At 55.7% G+C, this 21049-nt stretch overlaps 6 protein-coding genes across 6 annotated transcripts; 5 read left to right on the plus strand and 1 right to left on the minus strand.

Moving 5' to 3' along the window:
• GGS23DRAFT_595767 (glycosyltransferase family 4 protein) lies at positions 1-3084 on the plus strand (the record flags this gene model as incomplete). The annotated part of the gene is made up of 11 exons (XM_051518366.1): positions 1-80; positions 142-230; positions 403-428; positions 534-943; positions 1040-1320; positions 1418-1620; positions 1691-1947; positions 2025-2111; positions 2194-2216; positions 2271-2397; positions 2496-3084. 11 exons carry the CDS (start codon positions 1-3, stop codon positions 3082-3084), a joined length of 2172 nt encoding a protein of 723 aa, XP_051372828.1.
• A 1378-nt stretch (positions 3085-4462) lies between these two features.
• GGS23DRAFT_483223 (uncharacterized protein) lies at positions 4463-4940 on the plus strand. Its single transcript, XM_051514326.1, has one exon. The coding sequence runs from the start codon at positions 4555-4557 to the stop codon at positions 4834-4836; it is 282 nt and encodes a 93-aa protein (XP_051372829.1). The 5' UTR covers positions 4463-4554; the 3' UTR covers positions 4837-4940.
• Positions 4941-6827, plus strand: GGS23DRAFT_619926 (flavohemo protein). Its single transcript, XM_051521055.1, has one exon. It carries the CDS (start codon positions 5159-5161, stop codon positions 6401-6403), a length of 1245 nt encoding a protein of 414 aa, XP_051372830.1. The 5' UTR covers positions 4941-5158; the 3' UTR covers positions 6404-6827.
• A 3406-nt stretch (positions 6828-10233) lies between these two features.
• GGS23DRAFT_619931 (ketoacyl-synt-domain-containing protein) lies at positions 10234-17873 on the plus strand (the record flags this gene model as incomplete). The annotated part of the gene is made up of 2 exons (XM_051521056.1): positions 10234-17557; positions 17618-17873. 2 exons carry the CDS (start codon positions 10234-10236, stop codon positions 17662-17664), a joined length of 7371 nt encoding a protein of 2456 aa, XP_051372831.1. The 3' UTR covers positions 17665-17873.
• Positions 17874-17907: 34 nt separating this feature from the next.
• On the minus strand, positions 17908-19193 carry GGS23DRAFT_563019 (iron/manganese superoxide dismutase domain-containing protein). The gene is made up of 2 exons (XM_051516061.1): positions 18846-19193; positions 17908-18787 (listed from the first exon to the last, which is right to left on the minus strand). The coding sequence occupies exons 1-2, from the start codon at positions 18973-18975 to the stop codon at positions 18219-18221; spliced, it is 699 nt and encodes a 232-aa protein (XP_051372832.1). The 5' UTR covers positions 18976-19193; the 3' UTR covers positions 17908-18218.
• A 594-nt stretch (positions 19194-19787) lies between these two features.
• Positions 19788-21019, plus strand: GGS23DRAFT_563021 (DNA replication complex GINS protein PSF3). The gene is made up of 2 exons (XM_051516062.1): positions 19788-20122; positions 20194-21019. Exons 1-2 carry the CDS (start codon positions 20081-20083, stop codon positions 20716-20718), a joined length of 567 nt encoding a protein of 188 aa, XP_051372833.1. The 5' UTR covers positions 19788-20080; the 3' UTR covers positions 20719-21019.
• Positions 21020-21049: the final 30 nt, after the last annotated feature.

The raw sequence follows: 21049 nt of genomic DNA on the forward strand, positions 1-21049 counted from the left end.
ATGTCCTCCGGGAAGAGACGGACGTTTTCCGTATCCTCGCTGCAGCACAAGCGTCGGCTCAGCATCGCTGCCGCCAGATGGTCAGTACTTGTCCTGGGGAAATGAGGTTATCCTCGTCTCCATCTTCATCCCCGTCCCCAGTTTCCCATCCCCACTCCCCCAGATCCGCCCCACGAGCACCCTTTCCTCTATCGTCGATCTGCGATCTGCGAAGACTAACAGATGTTGTAGTATGTTATCCCACTGTCTTTTCGCGTGATCGCATTGTCTCTACTAGCTTTTTCCCACCCGTTTCCCTGGTTCGCCGTCTAGAGTTGCTGGATAGACCCCAAGTTTGAGGCCTTTCCGCCTCTTTTCCCCTCTCCCCGCAGAGAAATAAGAAGCAGTGCTGACCTGTAGCAGACGGTCCCTACGGCCAAGCCCTCTCGGTATGTTTACCCGTGACCTAAGCTCAACAAGAACACCCCTTCCCCCCCCCAAAATTGGTATTCTTATTTGTCTTGGAATGGCAGATTTGTTAATTTCGCCCTTAGCCCCGTTTCCTCGGAATCTCGGCCGTGGTGTGCGATGACAGTGACACCGACAGCAGCGGCAACGGCGACAACACCGTGCTGGTGTCCATCGCAACGCACGACCATACCTACCTCATCGACTACAGCGTCGAGAAGCTGAAGCTCGGCACCCCCTCACAGGAGGGCCGAGATGTCATCGCGGATTACGTGATCGCCCAGGTGAAGAAGTATGAGGAGGACAACTTCGTCAAGTTCATCGGCGCTGGACTCCCCGTCGATCTGAGCAAGCGGAGCCCTACCCTCAACTCCCGCCTCTGGCTCGAGGTCGATGTCATCCCCGTCGACATCGACGTCGACAAGTCTGAAGAATCCTTCTGGGATGACAAGAACGTTGACGAGCAGGCCGACTCTATGGCCCGCAAGTGCGTGATGTGAGTGAAAGATTCTGTTTCTTTCGATCAATCGCATAACTCCTTCGAAAGGGGCAAAGTAAGGTTGAGATATACTTGCTAACGAAATCTCGTCAGGGTATTTGGGCCATCCCTGATCCCTATCCTCCAAGTCGGTTTCCGTGGGGCCGTCATGAGCGACGCCGGGTTTAGGGCGCGCCTTACGACCCTTAACGACTACAAGTCGACGTGCGGCAGCGCCACCTGGGACGTCACGATGCACTATGCCAACCGACTAAAGGCTAAGAAGATCAAGATCGCCTTCTTCAGCGCGACCCCACAAGGCGGCGGCGTGGCGCTCATGCGACACGCGCTCGTCCGGTTTGCACGGGTCGCCGGGGTCAACCTGACGTGGTACGGTATGTCGGAACATGAATTTTCTTTTCTTTTTCGAACCTGGGTCCGGCTGGGCTAGAAGCGAACATTGAACTAATACTGTGTCTCTTGCCTATATAGTGCCGAAGCCACGCCCGGGCGTATTCCGTATCACCAAGAACATGCACAACATCCTCCAAGGCGTCAGCCAGCCGCATGAGCGCATCAGCGAGGACGAGCAGCTATCGATTACGGATTGGATCACCGAGAATGCCAACCGCTACTGGCTCTCTAAAGGGGGCCCATTACGCCCCGTCGAAGAAGGCGGTGCCGATGTCATCGTGGTGAGTAACCCAACGTGCAGAATTACGCGGGCCGAGAATTTAGGACTAACGGGCTAATGCTTCTCACTAGATCGACGATCCCCAAATGCCCGGCCTCATTCCGTTAATCAGGGAGGTCACGCCGAACAGGCCCATCATTTACCGGTCGCACATCCAGATCCGCAGCGACCTCGTTGCTGAGAGCGGCTCGCCGCAGGAGCAGGCATGGAGCTTCCTGTGGGACAAGATCCGCCAGGCCGATTCGTTCGTAAGCCACCCCGTGCCCAAGTTCGTGCCGCACAACGTCCCCCGCGATCTGGTCACGTATATGCCGGCAACCACAGACTGGTGAGTGCTTTCGATTCCTCTGAGATGTCTCGTCTCGTCTCGTCGCGAGCAGCCTGTGACTGATGCTACTGAAAAAGGCTCGATGGCTTGAATAAGCCGTTGAATGATTGGGACACCGCCTACTACGGAAGTAGTTACAATGTACAGTGCAGTGCACAAAATATGTAAGTCGAACCATCCCCCTTCCGCCCTGAGGGACGAATACAACGATGGCACGATGGAGAATTGACGACGTGAATTTTCTAGGACGCCCTTGAGGTACCCGGACAGTGAGTGTATTTCTTACCTTTGCGATGTCTTCATCTCGCTAACCTCTCGTCCAGCCAAATATATCATTCAAGTCGCGCGGTTCGATCCGGCAAAGGGCATCCCCACAGTCATAGACGCCTACGGCGAATTCCGCCGGCGTGCTCTTGAGCTAGGGCTGGAGGATATCCCACAACTGGTTCTGTGAGTTTTCCCTTGCTGCCTCTCTCGCCCAGCTTCCCTCGATTTCCTTTGCGAGGGCCTGTATTCGGTATTAATACCCTGTCTTCGAAAACTTGTAGCACCGGAAACAGCTCGATCGACGATCCGGACGGAAACATCATCTACGACCAGGTGATGGACCAAATCGAGACGCGGTACTCCGAGTACGCGAACGACATCAGCGTGATGCGGCTGCAGGCGAACGACCAGCTGCTGAACACGCTGATCGCGAAGGCGCACGTAGTTCTGCAGCTGTCGACGCGGGAAGGGTTCGAGGTCAAGGTGTCGGAGGCGCTGCACGCGGGGCGCCCCGTGATCGCGACGCGGGCGGGCGGCATCCCGATCCAGGTGAAGGACGGCGAGAACGGGTTCCTCGTCGAGCCAGGGGATCACACGGCCGTCGCGCAGCACCTGCTCGACCTCTTCACCGACGACGCGCTCTGGGACCGCATGAGCGCGGCGGCGAGCGCCGGCGTCAGCGACGAGGTCGGCACCGTCGGAAACGCCCTCTGCTGGTTCTACCTCGCCGACAAGCTCGCCGAGGTGGACGGCGCCTTCAAGGGCAAGGAGGAGTGGGTCAACGACCTCGCCCGTCTTGAGGCCGGCCGCCCGTACGAGGTGGGCGAGAACCGGCTCCCGCGCGAGTTCACCCAGCACAAGGCGGTCTGAGACGGAAGGGAGAGAAAAAAGGGGGGGGGGGGGGGAAGGCGACTTGAACGAACGAAAGACTGAACGCGGGGTGGACGGATTATGAGATGTGGGCCTGACATAAGGAAATTCTCATTTCCTCGGAGAAACAAACAGCACACGGCTTGTGACCTTTTTTATTTGTCTCCTTGTATTAGTCACTCGGGGTCTGCGGGAACGGGTTAGGAATTATTGCTTCACGATGGATTTCCTTGTAGCTCTCCTTGGGACAGTCACTCATACGGATCAATGCCAAGCTGTTTTCCTTGTACTTTCCACGCGTTTCTGGTTACGGCGGATACATGTCCGTTCAGCCCCAGCCAGCTTGCCGACAGCGAGCCCCAAAAAACGTGTAAGAAACATACCCTCGTATCGTACGACCTCTCGCTGGGCAACCCCTAGTCGCCACAGACTCGGACTCAGAATAGACTAGAGGCTGCCCTCATTACGTAAAATAACATCGTGTCAGACCGGCAACGAGCTGGAGGGGGGTGTGGGCTTCTCGGAGCCCGAGCTTACCGCACCTCGGGATAGATGAGTAATGGGATGTTCTTGAGAGGCGGGAATCTCGCCCAATTCCCCCTTTCGCTTCTAGTCTAGCGCAGTCGAAAGGAGGGTGTGGTTGGGCAACGATCTCACAACTAATGGCGAAAGAGCAGAGGAATGGGGAGACAGAGTAACAGCTAACCCACCTTGGGGTTTGCCCTCTAGCCTAATCGCCTACGCACACACATGAGCGATATTTCTCGGCGCCACCCAGGCATACGGTTTTGCGACTTTGCCCATGCCATGTGATGGGAAGCTCGGATCTAGATTGCTTCTTGTATGTTAGGTATACCTACCCTACCCTTCAAGTGGGTGGCGGGGAGATGGGGATGCGGGAAGACGACGATCCCTTGTTGTGCCGTATTGCATACCGCAAGGGGGAGAGCAAGTAGGTTTTGAAGTTGTAAATCTTCATTAATATTGCAAGCAAACTTGACGGAGGATTTTCCCAACTAGGGATTTTTCCAGAACGATCTGCCTGGGCGCCATCGAGGATCGAAGAAACGCCGATGGGACTTACAAGCCGGCCTGATAATGATAGCAAAGTCCCACGTAGGCGGTTTATGCAGTTACACAAAACAAGGGTCGCCCAGGTCTCGACGACTTATCCACGTGGCAAGCTGGTCCAGGATATGGGAACAGTGGAGGGAGCATGCCTGCTATAGAAACCTCGCTGACATATTTAAAACCTACGCCGGTCCCCGAACGGGCAGGAATAAATAATGACAGGCGGTATAGACGATGGTAGACACAGACGGTGGGATTAGCTGTCTTAGCACACCCACCTTATACGGTGGCACGTGCATTGTCAATTGCCTAACTGTTCTAAGTACATAGGTATAACAACCGCGAGTTCATCGGCGGGTGCGGGCATATGCGCTTATCGAGGTGCCGGGTGTGGTCGTGATGGGCCATGCCAACGCCGCGGAGATGGCAGATTCACGAAAATGGTCGGAGGGCGGTGGGCTCGTTCCAGGGAGAAGCATAGGCCTGTTGACGTTGTGTTTTTTCTCGCTGGCCACGGCTCAGCCGCAAACTTTGGACTCGGCACCCTCCAGACTTTTGTGGTACGATGAACTGATGCAGCGTCGGGCATGGGGGGATAATGGATTCCTCTCTTTTGGTTCTGCTGCCACCATCGGCCGACTGTGGTCGCGCGAGGGCGGGGAGATGGATGCGAGTATTTAAAGGTTCGGTGTCGTCACAGCTGGTGAGGAAGGGAAAGGGAGAGAGAGATTAGAAGCTCATATCGGATCAAACTCGAGAATCATTCACTATCCGCTATTCACTATCCGCCATTACCTACTCGATACTACCCACAGGAAGAAGGAGAGTGGCAGTCCCTCGGAGATACTTATAGGATCGAAGATATAAAAGAAGACCGTTGTCGTCCACCCTATCTTGCTACATATATCCCCGCGTCGTAGCTATCTCTTATATCTCTCCTATACCTATTGATACCCAGCTTCATAATACTCCCGTCCCCACTACCGCTACTATCACCCTCACCATGGCCATCGCCGCACCCATCTCGCCCGAGCACATCGCCATCGTCAAGGCGACGGCGCCGGTGCTCAAGGAGCACGGCGTGACGATAACGTCGCTGTTCTACAAGAACATGATCGGAGCGCACCCGGAGCTCAAGAACATCTTCAGCCTGTCGAACCAGGCGAGCGGAGACCAGCCCCGCGCGCTGGCCGCCGCCGTCCTCGCCTACGCGACCTACGTCGACGACCTCGGCAAGCTCGGCCACCTCGTCGAGCGCATCGCCCACAAGCACGAGAGCCTCAACGTGCAGCCGGACCAGTACCAGATCGTCGGCAAGCACCTCATCGAGGCCGTCGCCACCGTGCTCGGCGACGCCTGCACGCCCGACATCGCCGAGGCCTGGACCGCCGCGTACGCCGCGCTGGCCTACATCTTCATCGGCCGGGAGCGGCAGCTGTACGCGGCGCACGGGGACTGGCCGGGGTGGCGGCGCTTCCGCATCGCGCGCAAGGAGCCGGAGACGGCGGCGATCACGAGCTTCTACCTGGAGCCGGAGGACGGGGCGGCGCTGCCGGCCTTCCTGCCGGGGCAGTACGTCAGCATCCAGCTGTTCGTGCCGCAGCTCGGGCACATGCAGCCGCGGCAGTACAGCCTCAGCGAGGCGCCGCGCCCGGACTACTACCGCATCAGCGTCAAGCGCGAGGACGGCGCCGGCGCCGGCCTGCCCGGCCTCATCTCCAACATCCTGCACGCCGACTACCACGTCGGCGACACGCTCGAGCTCTCGGCGCCCGCCGGCGAGTTCTTCATCGACCCCAACGCCGACGCCGAGCAGCCCGTCGTGCTCATCTCCGCGGGCGTCGGCCTGACGCCCATGATCTCGATCGTCAACAGCGCGACCGCGGCGGCCGCGGCGGGCGGCCCGAAGCGTCGCATCTCGTGGATCCACGGGGCGCACACGGCGGCGGCGCGCGCGTTCGCGGGCCGCGTGCGGGAGGCGGCGGCGCAGGGCACGCTGCTGAACACGACGCTGTTCGTGACGGAGCCGGCGGCGGGCGACGCGCAGGGCGCCGAGTACGACGTCGCGGGGCGCATCGACCTGGCCAAGGTGGACCGCGAGGCGGCGCTGTTCCTGGGCGACGCGCGCGCCGAGTACTACGTCTGCGGGCCGTACGCCTTCATGAAGGACGTCGAGGCCTGGCTGGTCCGCGCCGGCGTCGCCGAGGACCGCGTCCACCTCGAGGTCTTCGGCACCGGCGACCAGTAAGCGCGTTCGTCTCGCGGGCGGAGCAGGGCAGGAATTTTCGGACTCTGGCTTAAAGTCTGGCGGAGCCCGCTGGTTAGCGAAAGGACTATTTGCGGCGACGGAGCGGAAGCGCGAGGTTCGTGAAGAAGAGGAAGAGAAATAATCTGCGTGCCTGAGTGTGGGAAGGAGAGGGAAGGGAAGGAAATGCAAGGAACGTCCTGTGGGAGGCGCCGCCTCAGGGGTAAACCTCGCGGTATTTGCTTTTTTTTAATGTATATGTTGTATATCTAGCGGCTCATGCGATCCGGAGTTCCTCGGAAAGGGGCGAGGCGGGGGGCCAAACCAGACTAGGTCAGGGATTTCAAGTATCGGGATTTTTTACACGTGGGATATTAAACATACTGCATTCCCCTCCTATAGCATACCTATCGATTCATTCATCCAGTCCCCGCGTTCGAGACAAGCACAGCGATGAAAGAGCTAAAAAGGAATGAAGGAGAGACACTGTTGAACTGACGGGACCCTGTTAGATGAGCTCCCCGCCGCTATTATCCTCGCTTATTCTCCTATTCGTTGATCTAGAGGCAGACTAGGCGGCGTGGGCGTTGCGCAGACACCGAAAACCCCTTCTCCGAGATGGCAGGCTGAGGTCGTAAGGTGTGATCTGACTCCGCGTCGCGACCCTCTCTGATTCGACGACAACCGCCACCTACTTATTGTTGTCCTCACCACTGTTTGGCATGCACCGTCGATCGGTTGGTGGTGGCGTCTGGCTCCGTCGCCAATCTGAGACATGGCGGGCCCAAAACCAACGTCACGAAGGGAGAAGTAGAAGCATAATACGCAGTATTTACACATATACCAGACGTCGAGCCGTCTCTACGCCGGCGGCCACACGTAGAGCTAAGCTATCTGCCGCTAAACAGGTATAACAGCTTGATCGTAGCTCATTTAGTTCGTTAGCAACCAACCCCTTTTCCCCGTCCCGCTTCCCCAGAATGGCAGCCCGGACCAACAAAGCCTGCCTCTAAACACTGCCTCTCTTTGACCCTGAACAAGGTGCCCAACTATTCCTGATCCGTAGAACCAGAACAAACAGGTTACACTCCTATCCTTCTCCCATGCCACAGGCGGGGCTTCTAGACTCGAGGGCTTTCCGTCATAGACTAGTGTAAGTTGGGCCCCCTTTTCCGACAGAGTTAGAAGGTAGCATCGAGATGTCCCTACCGACTTGTTCGGTGGAAGAGCGAGCAGAATATGCACTTACAATCTCTTAAGTGACGATGAAGACACATCGCTACAAACCAGGATGCCAAGTCGGCTGTACTCCAAGCCTGGCAGTTGCCTTACCTGGATGAGGCATGACTACAGGTGCATACTTGAGGTTGGGCACAATCATCTAACTTGCTGCATTTTCATTTTCAACTCATTTCCCCGCCAAGGCCCCCCTGGCCTCCTGGAGATAATATGTTTCGAACCATACACCCGGTAAGTGTTAATCTAGACAGTAATACCTATTCATCAAGTAACTGCGCAGAGTAAGAGGCCCCGATAGCACTTCTTACTCTTCACCGTGTAAGAAACAATAATTTGGAGGCATATTCACCCATGTATTTTTCTTCAAATGCCTACCCTACTATTCCATTAGGGGGGGCAACCCAGGGGAGCGGTTGCACACAGTGCCTACCAACTACTCGCAATTGCGACAAAGTCATCGAGCTCACGCTCGACGGGCGTAGGTGCGATGCCTGACTTCGGCACACTGGACACAGGGAATCCCCCCATGTCAGTAACAACAGAGATCCCAACTGATAAGGATATAGAATAATGTTTGCATAGTCAAGCTTGTGTGAGAGATCTGTCATTGGCTCATATAGCTGGGAGATTGCGGTTGAATTCATACACCCCCTGCGTCGGGCCTTTGATGCCATTTACATTCCAAGCTCGACAAAGCCGGTAGTGCTAACAACCAGCAAACATATCCTACACAGGCGTGGGTTCCACGAACATGGGGTCCTTGTCGGCAAGACTCCATTCCTGATGTCAAGTTTGGTTCTCGCAGTAGGCCTTAGTCTTGTGCCGGCTCTAACCCGCATAGCCATCCCCAAACCGTAGGCCCCGCCCCCTTGGTCAGTTGGCGGTGATGATATATCTAGGGCGATCCTGGATATATCTGTAGCAACTGCTGATAGTGGTTTAGGTGATTAGTTCGTCAATTGTGGAGCAGTGACATGTTTGGCCGTAGGATATTAGCATAGATCTACCTACCTATGTATGGTCAACCTGTCCAGCTCAGCCTTACACATAGGACCAACGCAAGGGTTAGCTGCGCCTGGGAGTTCTGCGTGATGGGAAGGTCTTGTTGCGTGGTCTGCAGAAAAGGATAGCTCGAAATACAAGGCCACAAGCCCGGGGGCCTGGCAGCTATGCCAGCGCCCCATTAGAATACGCTGGTTCCATATAATAAGGGAACTTCTCTTCCAGAACTACCAAATCGGCTAAATTAAAGTGCCCAGTCTATACAATACCACTGTCCGTCCAGAGAAGAGACTAGTTAGAAAACAGGTTGATGGCATTAGGTCGATCTCAGCAGATACCAAACAAGGCAAGTGAGCGCTCGGAAAGGCAGTGTTGAAAGGACCTCTCACAAAGAGTTTTCTTCTATGTCGAGAGAGAAAACCACAAAAGGCTCAACAATTGTCCCACTACCTACGAAATTCTGACAGCAGCACAGGAGCACTATCACCACAGACAGACCAGAGACTGACATGTGACCTCCGACCTTGGTATCACAGCTGAGCAGAGCCTCCGAAGTACTACGGTAAGGTGGCACTCCTTACACTATCGACGGGAGGGAACCTATACGAAGATAAGAATGATAGTGGAAATTCCAAAAGAAATAGCATCTAGTCCATCGAGGATCCAAGGTGCGTCGTTATCTGCCTCTTGTCCGACATAGACACAGTGGGCAGAGAATATCCGCCATCCAGGCGGGTTTGGGGTACGACTTGCTGTTTCCTCGAGGCACATGACACGGGCAGATTGTATTGAGGTCTAACATCTTGCCACCCAGTATTGGTGAATATTTGGAGGCAAGATACGGGGTATCTAAACCGGTGATTTCGTCCTATAGTTGGTTGGTTTGCGCCCCAGAATCTAACTATTCACCTTAGGAAACGGCCCATCTCCACGACAACCATTTACTTGATATCTCGCTCCGCTCCATTTCGTTACGGCTTCACCCTCTCTAGGGAACTATAAATTCGTGGTTTTCTCCTGGAATCTCAACTTCTTCCATTACTTATTTTCACTCGTCAGACACCACACCACCACCAGACCTAACCAGTCTACTCTCTACCTACAACCGGAGTCCTTATCACGGCACAACTTTCCTAATTCTGGGATCTCTCTCCCGAAGCTCCTTTGCAAGTGCCATTCTGATACCCCCTTGATACCAAAATTACCAGTAAGTTATCTACCATACTTCATCCCCCCTCCCCCTCCCCCCTGCTCCCTCCTCTCCCCTTCCTCTCCCCTTCCCCCCCCTGACTTCACCAAAGGCTATACGCGTCGTCTAAACGCAGTAGCCGCTTACCCTCTCCCCAGCATCTTCTTTTACTACCCTTTGAAGCAGCAGCGAGTCGTGCTCTTTACATCAGGTTCAAGCTAACCCCCTTTGTAGCCCGGGAGACGACAGCAGGCAGACTGTCTCTCTATTTGTTATTTCTGTCTTGATACCCCTGACCTGCTTGGTCAATCTCGGCAAGAGCCACACTTCACCCACCTTTCCACCTAGTGAGGCAAATACAAGAGCCTTAGGGGAAGAAGGAAATAATATTACACAACCTACGATGGCCCCCTATCCGGTCCCGGAGAATGAGCCCATCGCGGTTGTAGGCAGCGGCTGTCGCTTTGCGGGAGACGCCACCTCGCCGAGCAAGCTATGGAAGGTCCTCCGCGAGGCCCCTGACCTCTCGCGGGAGGTTCCACCCGAGAGATTTAACGCTGCCGCCTTCTACCACAAGGATGGCGAGTACCATGGGACGACTAATTCGATCAAGGCCTATTGGCTAGACCAGGACCACCGGGTCTTCGACGCCCGCATGTTTCACATCACACCCAAGGAGGCAGAGGCCATCGACCCTCAGCAGAGGCTGCTGCTCGAGGTCGTCTACGAGGCCATGGAGTCCGCCGGGTATAAGCTCTCCGACGTCAGCGGGAGCGATACCGCTGTCTTCGCAGGCGTCATGACTGCCGACTACGACACCCTCTCGCAGCGCGACGAGCTCTCAACGAGCCAGTACTACGCCACCGGAAACGCGCGCTCCATCATCTCCAACCGCGTCTCGTACTTCTTCAACTTCCAGGGCCCGTCCATGACCATCGACACGGCCTGCAGCTCCAGTCTTGTTGCCCTTCATCAGGCCGTCACGAGTCTCCGTGCGGGCGAAAGCTCTTTGGCTTGTGTGACCGGAGTGAATCTGATGATTACGCCAGAGCAGTTCATTGTCGAGTCCAGCCTGCACATGCTGAGCCCGTCCGGGCGGAGCCAGATGTGGGATGCCTCGGCCGATGGCTACGCCCGCGGGGAAGGAATCGCAGCTCTCTTCATAAAACCCCTTTCCAAGGCCCTTCAGGACGGCGATCGCATCGAGTGTATTCTTCGCGAGACCGGTGTGAACTCGGACGGACGGACTCAAGGAATCACGATGCCCAACCCTAGCGCCCAGAGTATGCTCATCGTGGACACTTACAGGAAGTCCGGCCTAGTTTCGACCTTGCCGGAGCACCACTGTCAGTATTTTGAGGCTCACGGTACCGGCACCCCTGCAGGTGACCCCCGCGAGGCCCAGGCAATTCACAAGTCCTTCTTCGGAAACGACGAGAGTCTATACAAGAACGCAGACGGTTCACAGAAACGTATCCTTGTCGGCTCCATCAAGACCGTCCTTGGCCATACCGAAGGTGCGGCTGGCTTAGCCGGGTTGTTGAAGGTGATCCAGTCCATGAAGCACAACCTCATTCCTCCCAACCTTCACCTCAAAAAGCTCAACCCCGCCGTCGAGCCCTTCTGCAGCAATCTAGAGGTTCCGACCACTCTGGTCCCGTGGCCGAAGCCCCCTGCCGGCCAGCCAAAGCGAGCGAGTGTCAATTCCTTCGGTTTCGGAGGCGCCAACGCCCATGTCATTGTCGAGTCCTACGAGCCGGAAATCCACGGATATTCCGGTGCTTTGCACGCGTTGCCCCTCCCGTCTAAGCTAGCAGGGCAAGCGTCCTGCGCGGTTCCGCTGCTCATCTCTGCCGGATCACCAAAGTCACTCCGGGATATGGTCCAAGCTTATAGGGATTTCCTCCAGGAGAACCCAGGAGTGACGGTTGGGCAGTTGTCTTGGGCTCTGTATAAGTTCCGCACTGCTCATCCGTACCGGTTTGCCATACCTACGACTTCTCGAATCGAGGCCATCAATTCCTTCAACAAAGTTCTCGCAACACCTGACGGCAAAGATCTCAAGTCTCAATCGAAAACCGTAAAAGAGGGCCTGAAGATCCTCGGAATTTTCACTGGTCAAGGTGCGCAATGGGCAACCATGTCTAGAGCGCTATTCTTGACGAACGACGTGTACCGGAACCTGATCCGAAATCTCGACGTAGTCCTGAAGTCTCTCCCTGATCCCCCCAGCTGGTCCCTGCAACAGCAAATCTTGGCCGACGCGGCAGACTCTAAGGTGAACATCGCCTCGGTGTCCCAGCCTTTATCCACCGCAGTCCAGGTGGCGCTGGTTGATCTTATCAGAAGCCTCGGAATAGGTTTTCACACCGTTGTTGGACATTCTTCCGGAGAGATTGCCGCTGCATATGCAGCTGGGAAGATCAACGCGAGAGAGGCGATCACGATCGCATACCACCGAGGTTACTGGACGGGTCTCGCAGCGAACTCTGGAGGCCGAAAGGGCGGAATGCTTGCCGCTGGGCTTACAGAAGCAGAGGCGCTTCAGTTTTGCTCCCGGCAGGAATTCATCGACAAAGTCCACCTAGCGGCTAGCAATGCTCCGTCTAGCGTCACTCTTTCAGGCGACTTGGAGGCGATCAACGCAGCTCACGACCAGTTAACTAAAGAAGGGAAATTCTCGCGAATGCTCCGTGTCGACGCGGCATATCACTCGCCGTACATGGCAGAACCTGCGGTCAAATATGTCGAGGTCCTCAACCAGAGCGATATCGAGCCAGACTTCGCCGGAAACGGCACAGTCTGGGTATCCAGCGTCTACGGTCGTACTATCAGCGAGGCTGAGGATCTCAAGGCTGAGTATTGGCGAGACAACATGCTAAGAATGGTTCGATTCTCCGACGCCGTCTCCGCCGCGCTTTCGGAGCACGGCCCCTTCGACGGAGCCTTGGAAATCGGACCGCATGCAACCTTCAAGGGACCCTTCTCGCAGATCTGTAAGAGCCTCGGACACGACGTCCCCTACATGGGCACACTGTCCCGGGGTAAAGACGACACCGAAGCATTCTCAGACTTCATCGGGCAATTCTGGTCTCAGTTTGGGCCGCACACCTTTGACCTGGCTCCGTATTTCGAGCACTCCCCAGACCCCAGTGTTCTCAATACCCGCCTAGCTAATCTTCCCACGTACTCTTGGGACCACAGCCAGATTCATTACCGGGAGTCTCGAGTTTCGCGACAATACCACTTCAAGGATTCTACCCCCCATGAGCTCCTCGGCGTCCGAACCAGAGACGACAATGACAAAGAATGGAGATGGCGAAATTTGCTCAGGGGCGAGAGGCTTCCTTGGGCTAGCGGCCATGCCTTCCAGGGCCAGGCTCTTTTGCCCGCTTCCGCTTATTGTATCATGGCGCTCGATGCGGCGCGAGCTTTCCTCAAAGGCAGGCCGGCATCCATGGTCGAGTTGCGGGACATGCAGATCTTTACCGGCATCAGCATCGACAACGATTCCACGGGAATAGAGGTCTTGTTTTCGCTTGTCGTCGACCCGCCCAAGACGGGGCGCCGTGCCGGTTCCGTCCTAGAAGCGACTTTCAGCCTGACGTCGTGTCCCGCCAATGGTACGACAGATATGAGACTGAACATGACCGGCGCTATGAAGATCTATCTAGGAGAGCCTAGTTCGGACATCTTGCCATCGAGATTGCCTTCGGCGGAGGATTCGGGTTTCCAGGTGAACCCAGAGTCATTCTACGATATGATGGACCAGACCAGTCTAGTGTATGGCGGACCATTCAAAGGGATCAAGACAATCCGGCGACGATATAACTACTGCACTGCGGCGGTTGATCGCGTGCACGCCGAGGACACGACATCACTCGATATAAGTCCGGCAACCCTTGACAGTTGCTTCCAATCTGCGTTCCTGACATATTCATCCCCCGGTGACAAGTCTCTGTGGACATCTTTCCTCCCCACGAGCATCGATCTCGTTCGGTTCAATCTCGCAACGCACGATAGGCGGGATGATACCCTGACAGTGGACACGCATCTGACAAGAATTGACGAATCGACCTACGACTCGAAAGCCAGGTTCACCGTTGAAATCGGCATTTTCAACGACAACAATGAGATGGAGATTCAAGTCGACGGTCTATGTGTCCAGGCTATCGCCCACATTCAGCCCAAGGACGACCTCGAATTGTACCTTCACACCGTCATGGATCTGGACCCGACGGACGAGATTGTGGCAGACGATACCGCAAGAGATGCTGCTCCGGACCCAACCCTGGTGGAGGCCTGCGCGCGAGTTGCCATATGCCTCGCCAAAACTAACCCCAAGGCCGAATTGTCCCGTCCCGACCTCGAGAGTCTCTGCGACAAGCTTGCCTCGACTTTCCCAGACGTGTTGCGCACGGTGGGCCCGGATTCGTGGCCGCTCGACACCGAGGAGACGATCGAAAAATTCATTGAGGACTCCGAATACCACGAATGGCTGGCCCTGCTCCGTGACATGGCGGACGGCCAGGGAGAACTGGCTGACATTATCCCGCGCCTCGTCCAGGGGACGGATTGCCTAACCCGGTTCAACAAACACGTCAGCCGAATTGTGAAGCAAATCGTTCATCGCTTCCCCCGAATGAACATACTGAGCTTGGCGGAGCCAGAAGGCGACCTCGTTTCGAACGTCCTGTCTGCCGTGGGACCATCCTTCTTCAGATTCGTGATCGGCACGGAAACAGCACGAGACCCTACCAAGGGCGCCAAGATTGCGGAATCGGCAGCGAAGAAAATTGTCTCTTCACCTCTGGATCTCACGAAGGACCTGGCCGGCCAGCTTAAGTCAGACAGCCCGTACGACCTCGTCTTGGTCTCGGTATCACAGCTCGAGGCCAATGAGGAGCTGAATATACTGAAGAATATCCGGTCCATTATGAGATCAGGCGGTTACCTAGTGCTGGTGAACCTCTCCAAGATATCCCTGAGGTCTCAACTCCTCGAAACCGGCCAGGACACAGCGATGGGCTCGATGACGCCCCCTGAGTGGCCTGACCTGCTCGATGCTTATGAATTCATTGAGCTGGCCAGGAACTCCAACCAGTCCTACTATCCTGGGTATACCGTCATGGTGAGACAGCTGGGAAATCCCGTCCTCCAGCTCGTCAAGCAGCCGTCTGTAATTGCCAGTGGCACCATCACAGACCATTTGCTCATCCTGGGTGGAACGGCGTGGAACAGCAAGGTAGTCGACGAGTTGCATGGACGTCTTGCGCATCTGTGCGGCCAGATCTCTGTTCAGGACTCCCTAGAAACCATCAGCGCAGAGGTTCTCGGCAGCTGCACCGCCGCCATCATCTTGCAGGATCTGGACGGGTCGATAATGGCAAACCTGACCGCTCAGGACCTGGATAATCTACGCGAGCTACTACGACCCGAGATGAAAGTTCTCTGGCTCACGTTGAACTCGAGGACCACGTCGCCATTCCACGCAGCAACCTTCGGGTTCACGAGAACGGTCCAGGCCGAAGTTCCCCGTTTTACGCTACAGGTACTAGATCTGGACACCATCGAGGACGCGAGGGTCATTTCCGATGCCTTTATCCGGCTCCTGGGCACTGCTGAAGTTGACGCGGAGAATCTGTGGTCCGACGAAAAGGAGATTCACGTGGAAAACGGACGAATGCTCGTTCCCCGTGTCCTGCCCCTGAAGCAGGGAATCGACCGATTGAACGCGCTGCGGAGATTTGTAGGAGAGCAAGTCAATACCCTCAAGGAGACCGTCAAAGTTGTGCAGCAGCAAAGTCCGACCGGCATGTCGTATGTGGCCATCAACGACCACGAAAGCGTACCGGAGGCTCTACAGCACAAGGTCCGGGTGGACTATAGCTCGGTCGACAGCCTCAAATTCGGCGGCGACGCCTCAGCCTACCTATGCGTCGGCCACGACATAACTACCGACGAGCCCGTGATCGGGCTCTCAAAGAGCAACGGTTCATTCGTCTGGATTTCCACACGACACCTGTCCAGCCTCCCGTTGGGTAGCAGATCCAGAATACCTCTTATCCATCATGCTCAGAGATATGTGATAGCCGCCACTATCAAGTTGATGGCTCGCAACAAACGCGTGGTCATGATCGGATCAGACCCCGATCTTGATAGATGCTTGTCAGAAGTCGGCCTGAGCTTCATCTCGTACTCGACCAACCCGAACACTGCTCAGCGGTATCTGCACCCACGCGCCTCAGATCAGCAGGTCAAGGATATCTTCCCGCTAGCAGGCGCGCTCGTTTTCAATATCCTAGGGGATGCGCATGCTGACTTATCCGAGCACATCGATGACATGGTCCCAGCTAACTGCTCGTACTACTCCCGCGCTGTGCTGTTCGGAGGCGCCACTGATACAACCGCCTTTTTCTCACCAGACCTGCCCGAAGTTGACGAAGTCTGGAACGATGTCGTTCTCAGGGCTGCGAATCAGAGCGAATCGAGCAATGTCTCCCCCAGAGACAGTAGCGTTGTTTCCCTTCCGCAGCTGCAGGCGAGCACCAACCCGGTCTGGTCACCATTCCAGATCATCGACTGGAGAGCTGATCGTAGCGTCACGGCCATGGTAAAGCACATTGCGAACGAAAATCTCTTCCGCCCGGACCGGACCTATGTCATGATCGGCATGACGCGCGACTTCGGCCAGAGCCTGTGCTACCTGTTCGTCAAGTACGGCGCCCGAAACATCGTCATGGCCAGCCGTTCCGGAAGCGGCAGTACAGACTGGGCCGTAGACCTAGCTCGAACCCACGAAGCCAAGGTCCAGATCCGGAAGGTCGACGTGACCAGTCTCGATAGCGTGCTAGCCTTCAAGGAGGGCCTATCCAAGGATATGCCCGAAGTGGCCGGCGTCATCAACGGCGCCATGGTCCTGGACGATCGCGTATTTGCTCAGATGGATATCGAAACATGGCGCCGCGTGATGCTCCCGAAGACGGTCGGATCTCTCAACCTCCACACAGCTTTCCACGACACAGACCTCGACTTCTTCATCATGACGTCGTCCTTCGCCGCCATCGGCGGCCATCCGGGCCAGTCCAACTACGCCGCGGCAAACATGTACATGAACGGGCTGGCGGCTCTCCGTCGCGGCGAGGGCCGCAACGGCTCAGTTCTGAACATCGGCGTCATCTACGGCCTCGGCTTCCTCCAGCGTGAGAAGGAAGAGTTGTACGCCGGCCTCGAGCGCGAAGGGTATCCGCCAATCTCCGAGCGCGACCTCCACCACATGTTCCTCGAGGCCATCCTAGCGGGTCGCAGCGACCACGCGCTCCCGCCGAAGCCCTACGACATCACCACCGGCCTGAGCCGGTACGATCCCACCAGCGCCAACCTGCTCCATTGGCAGCGGGACGCGCGCTTCAGCCACTACACGCTTCAGAAGACGGGCGAGCACGGGCCCGCGAAAAATGGATCGGTGGACGTGCTCAAGAAATTGGCTGACGATATCGCCGCCATGACAGAGGTAGACGAGATCGCAGCCGCTATCGAGGAGCAGTTGCTCGCTCGCCTCGAACTGACTATGCAGCTTCCCAAGGGGTCCATCAGCCCGATCCAGAACATGACCGACCTCGGCATCGACTCGCTCACGGCGGTCGAGATCCGCGGCTGGTTCTACCGCGCCGTCGGCAAGGACATCTCCGTCATCAAGCTCCTCAGCGGCATCAGCATCCATAAACGTAAGTTATCTCCCTCCAGCGCCATCCTAGGCCAGATCGCTAACCTCAGCATACACACAGTGTGCGAAGAGGTAGCCCGACAGATCGTCACCGATCGAGCCCAATAGACGGGCATCAGAGACCCGTGACGGGCGGGGAGAGGGTACTGAGAGGAGACCTGGCACACAGCTAGACGGTCATCTTCATCTGGGTGGTCGATGTGTTGGGAATCGGTGAGGAGTGAAGGAAATCGGTGAGGAGTGAAGGGAAAACGGTGAGGACCGAGGGGAAAACGGTGTGTAGGGGAGAGAATATCTCCCCCCCCCCCCCCCCCCGGTTTAATATAAAAAAAAACGTCCCAAAAAGAAACCCCCCAAAGTAAGATTACTTACTGTACAGATAGTGTAAAGCTATGATTAATTATATTAACCTTATACCAAAAGTCTTACGCCTTGTATTACGTGCTAAGTGACACTTCGCAGTAGGATTAAGATGAAAGGGGCCGGTCGACACCTTGTTACGTCTCCAGATATTTTTTACGTCTTTGGATATTTTTTATCAAGTCTCTCGCATATAATATCTTACCACGACGCTCGTTTCTATCTACGGGCAAGGCAAACTTTCATCTCGCTCATCTTCGCATGGGTCCCCCCTATCGAACAAAATATGATAGGTACCTACATCACGCCTTATCCAACCGCTTAGATACAGTGCCCCAGTTGATGACGTTCCAGATGGCGTTGAAATATTCCGCCTTGCGATTCTGGTATTGCAGGTAGTAAGCGTGCTCCCACGCGTCGATCCCCAGTAGCGGGACGTGGTTGCCGGCGACGGGGTCTTGGTTCGGTTTGGTGATGACCTGCAGAGTGCCGGCAGCTTTATCCTTGACGAGCCAGGCCCAGCCGCTTCCTTGGATGCCGGTCAGCGCAGCGTTGACCTGCTTCTGGAGGTTGTCGAAGGAGCCGAAGTCCTTGTCGATGGCTGACTTCAGCGTGCCCGCAGGCTCGCCGCCGCCGCCCTTGTTGTTCGGCGCCAGGTTCTCCCAGAACAGCGTGTGGTTCTTGTGGCCACCGCCGTGGAAGTTGAGCAGGGGGGCTACGGCGGCGGCCTGGATGTAGTCGCCCTTGGCGTTGGCGGCTTCGATAGTCTCGAGTGCGCTGTTGAGGCCGTTGACGTAGGTCTGATGGTGCCCTTTGTGGTGGAGCTCCATGATCTTGCCCGAGATGTAGGGCTCGAGCGCGCCATAGTCGTCTACGTAACGGATGTGAGCCAAAGAGGGATGATGATGTAGCGAGCCGGAAACACTCACAAGAAAGGTCAGGCAGAGTGGCCTTGCCTCGAACGAACGAAGTACTAGCTAGAGCGGCGACGCCGGGCTTCACGGAGCTGGCCCGCAGAGCGGCACGCAGGGTGGGGGCAGTCCTGAAAAGCGCTGCCATCCTGATTGAACTCTGATGTTGCGATTGGAAGCAGATGGCACCGAGTCAGGTCGTTTCGGTTCAGGGCTCGATAGGTAGACAGCGGGATGCGAGGTGGATAAGAAGTGGTCGGGACTGAATTTGATCCCTCGGCGCTTTTCGGAGGTGGGTTAGAAACACCGCAGCTGCGGTGCTTTCATCTCGAGGTTCGCTACTGCCGTCATTGCAGGAAATGATGTCAACTTTTGTTCATGGCCGAATCGAGTTAGAGCGAAATTGCAATGGTGATTTCTGAGCCGTTGCCTCTAACCGCATCGGACAGCAGGACCAAGGATACCTCCCTAGCAGGATAACAACCTTATCGATAGACACATATGAGGATGTCACGTGGTTAATAATACGTATACTCACCACGCAGAACCCCCACCTACTGTACGTGGTTACCTACCTAAGTACCTGATGGTATGGAGTTACACTTACATACCTCCAGCTAAGTGGGTTATATAATAGAGGATAGGTTCGATTCCTGACAGCGCTACTTGGTAGTCTCTATTATTAAGTCTATCTGGTGACTTCGTCCAGGCAGCAGGTACTGCGTACTTTAAACTCCAGAAGCTACTGGTTCGAGCCAGAGTGCCGCCTTTGTAATAAGGTCCTTTTAGGTAGTACGTGTGTACTAGTGCAGGCTATACGATAGTAGTGGAGCGTATCTTATCCTTGTAAGATCTTGTATTCCGACGTTTACTGGAGCAGGCAGTGTTGTAATAGCGCGCGGGGGCGCGTGCCTGTTGTATGGGTCGAGCTAAGTGGGTTATATAATAGAGGACAGGTTCGATTCCTGACAGCGCTACTTGGTAGTCTCTATTATTAAGTCTATCTCCTCCCTCCTACTGATAGTACCTGTACATGCCCACGCTACGTAGGTATATCAGGTACCAAGGTTAGAGGTACCTACCGGCCCCTGTCGATGTACACCTAGGTACCTAAGACAGACGAATGATTCCCCTACCAACCACATCAATCGCGGCCGACCTAGTCGTGTCGACATCGCGCCGCGCATCTAAATGTGGCCCCGGGTAGCGGGAGGACACCATCCCATTCATCTGTAGGAACATGCAAGAACAACATGTCCTACTACGATATCGATGCTATACTCACCGAGGCCGAGGTAAATAAATCGAGATTTGCGCTCGTCTGTCCCGTTCAACCCTAGAGCTAATCTTGCCTCCCCATCACAAGAAAGTACCGTGCAAATTCGAACTCGAGGTATCTGAACTCGGCTATCTCGACAATAACCCTTCGCAGCCACTGAAGGCAGGCACTTCGATCGGCCTCCCGCTATGGCTCGCCGAACCGCTTGCTCTGACCAGTAGGTCGCCCGGCAACCCCGAGGAGGATTCCAAGTCTTTCGTCACTCTTGACCTCCCGCCTTCGCTATCCAACCACGTCATGTCCGCCCTCAAAGCCGACCCCCGTGCCGTGCCCCTCCGTGACCAGTCCCACAACTTCTACGGCCTCGGCATACGCATGCTCGACGTGTTCGAGGAGCGGGAGATATGCGCCATCCTCCGGAGGACCTTCGTCACCAGAGCCGCCGACATCGCTCTCCACGCGAGGAAAGCTGGCGCTACCGAAGACATGGGTGTGGGCGAGGGCGAAGAATTCTTGAGGGGCCTGGAGGAGTGGGAGAGGAAACTATTCAGGAAAGCCCATCAAGGCACGAAAGGGACCAAGGAGTGGATGGAGAGCGTCAAGAAGCACTGATGGCAGGTAGACCCCGCCAAGCCAAACAAAGTCTTTATATACGATACCAGATGTGACACGAAAGCAAAGGATTGACATAGAGTGAGTAGGTAAGCCTTGATAATAGACAACAGAGCATACCGTAGAAAGTACCTAAAGTAACGGTGGCTCGGAGAACATGAACTCAAGCAGGCAGTGTTGCCATATTTATTTCTACGTCACTCATCGCTTCGGGTGCCATATAAGGTGTACCCAATGTGGAGTTGAAAAGGATTACCACCGCTGAAGCTCCTAGGCCAATACAGCAGGTATCCATCCTATGTATCGCTGGCGACAGATACAAAAAGGGGGC

This window comes from Durotheca rogersii (assembly GCF_024521655.1).
Source record: "Durotheca rogersii strain YMJ 92031201 chromosome Unknown GGS23scaffold_7, whole genome shotgun sequence".
Taxonomy (NCBI): Eukaryota; Fungi; Ascomycota; class Sordariomycetes; order Xylariales; family Xylariaceae; genus Durotheca; species Durotheca rogersii.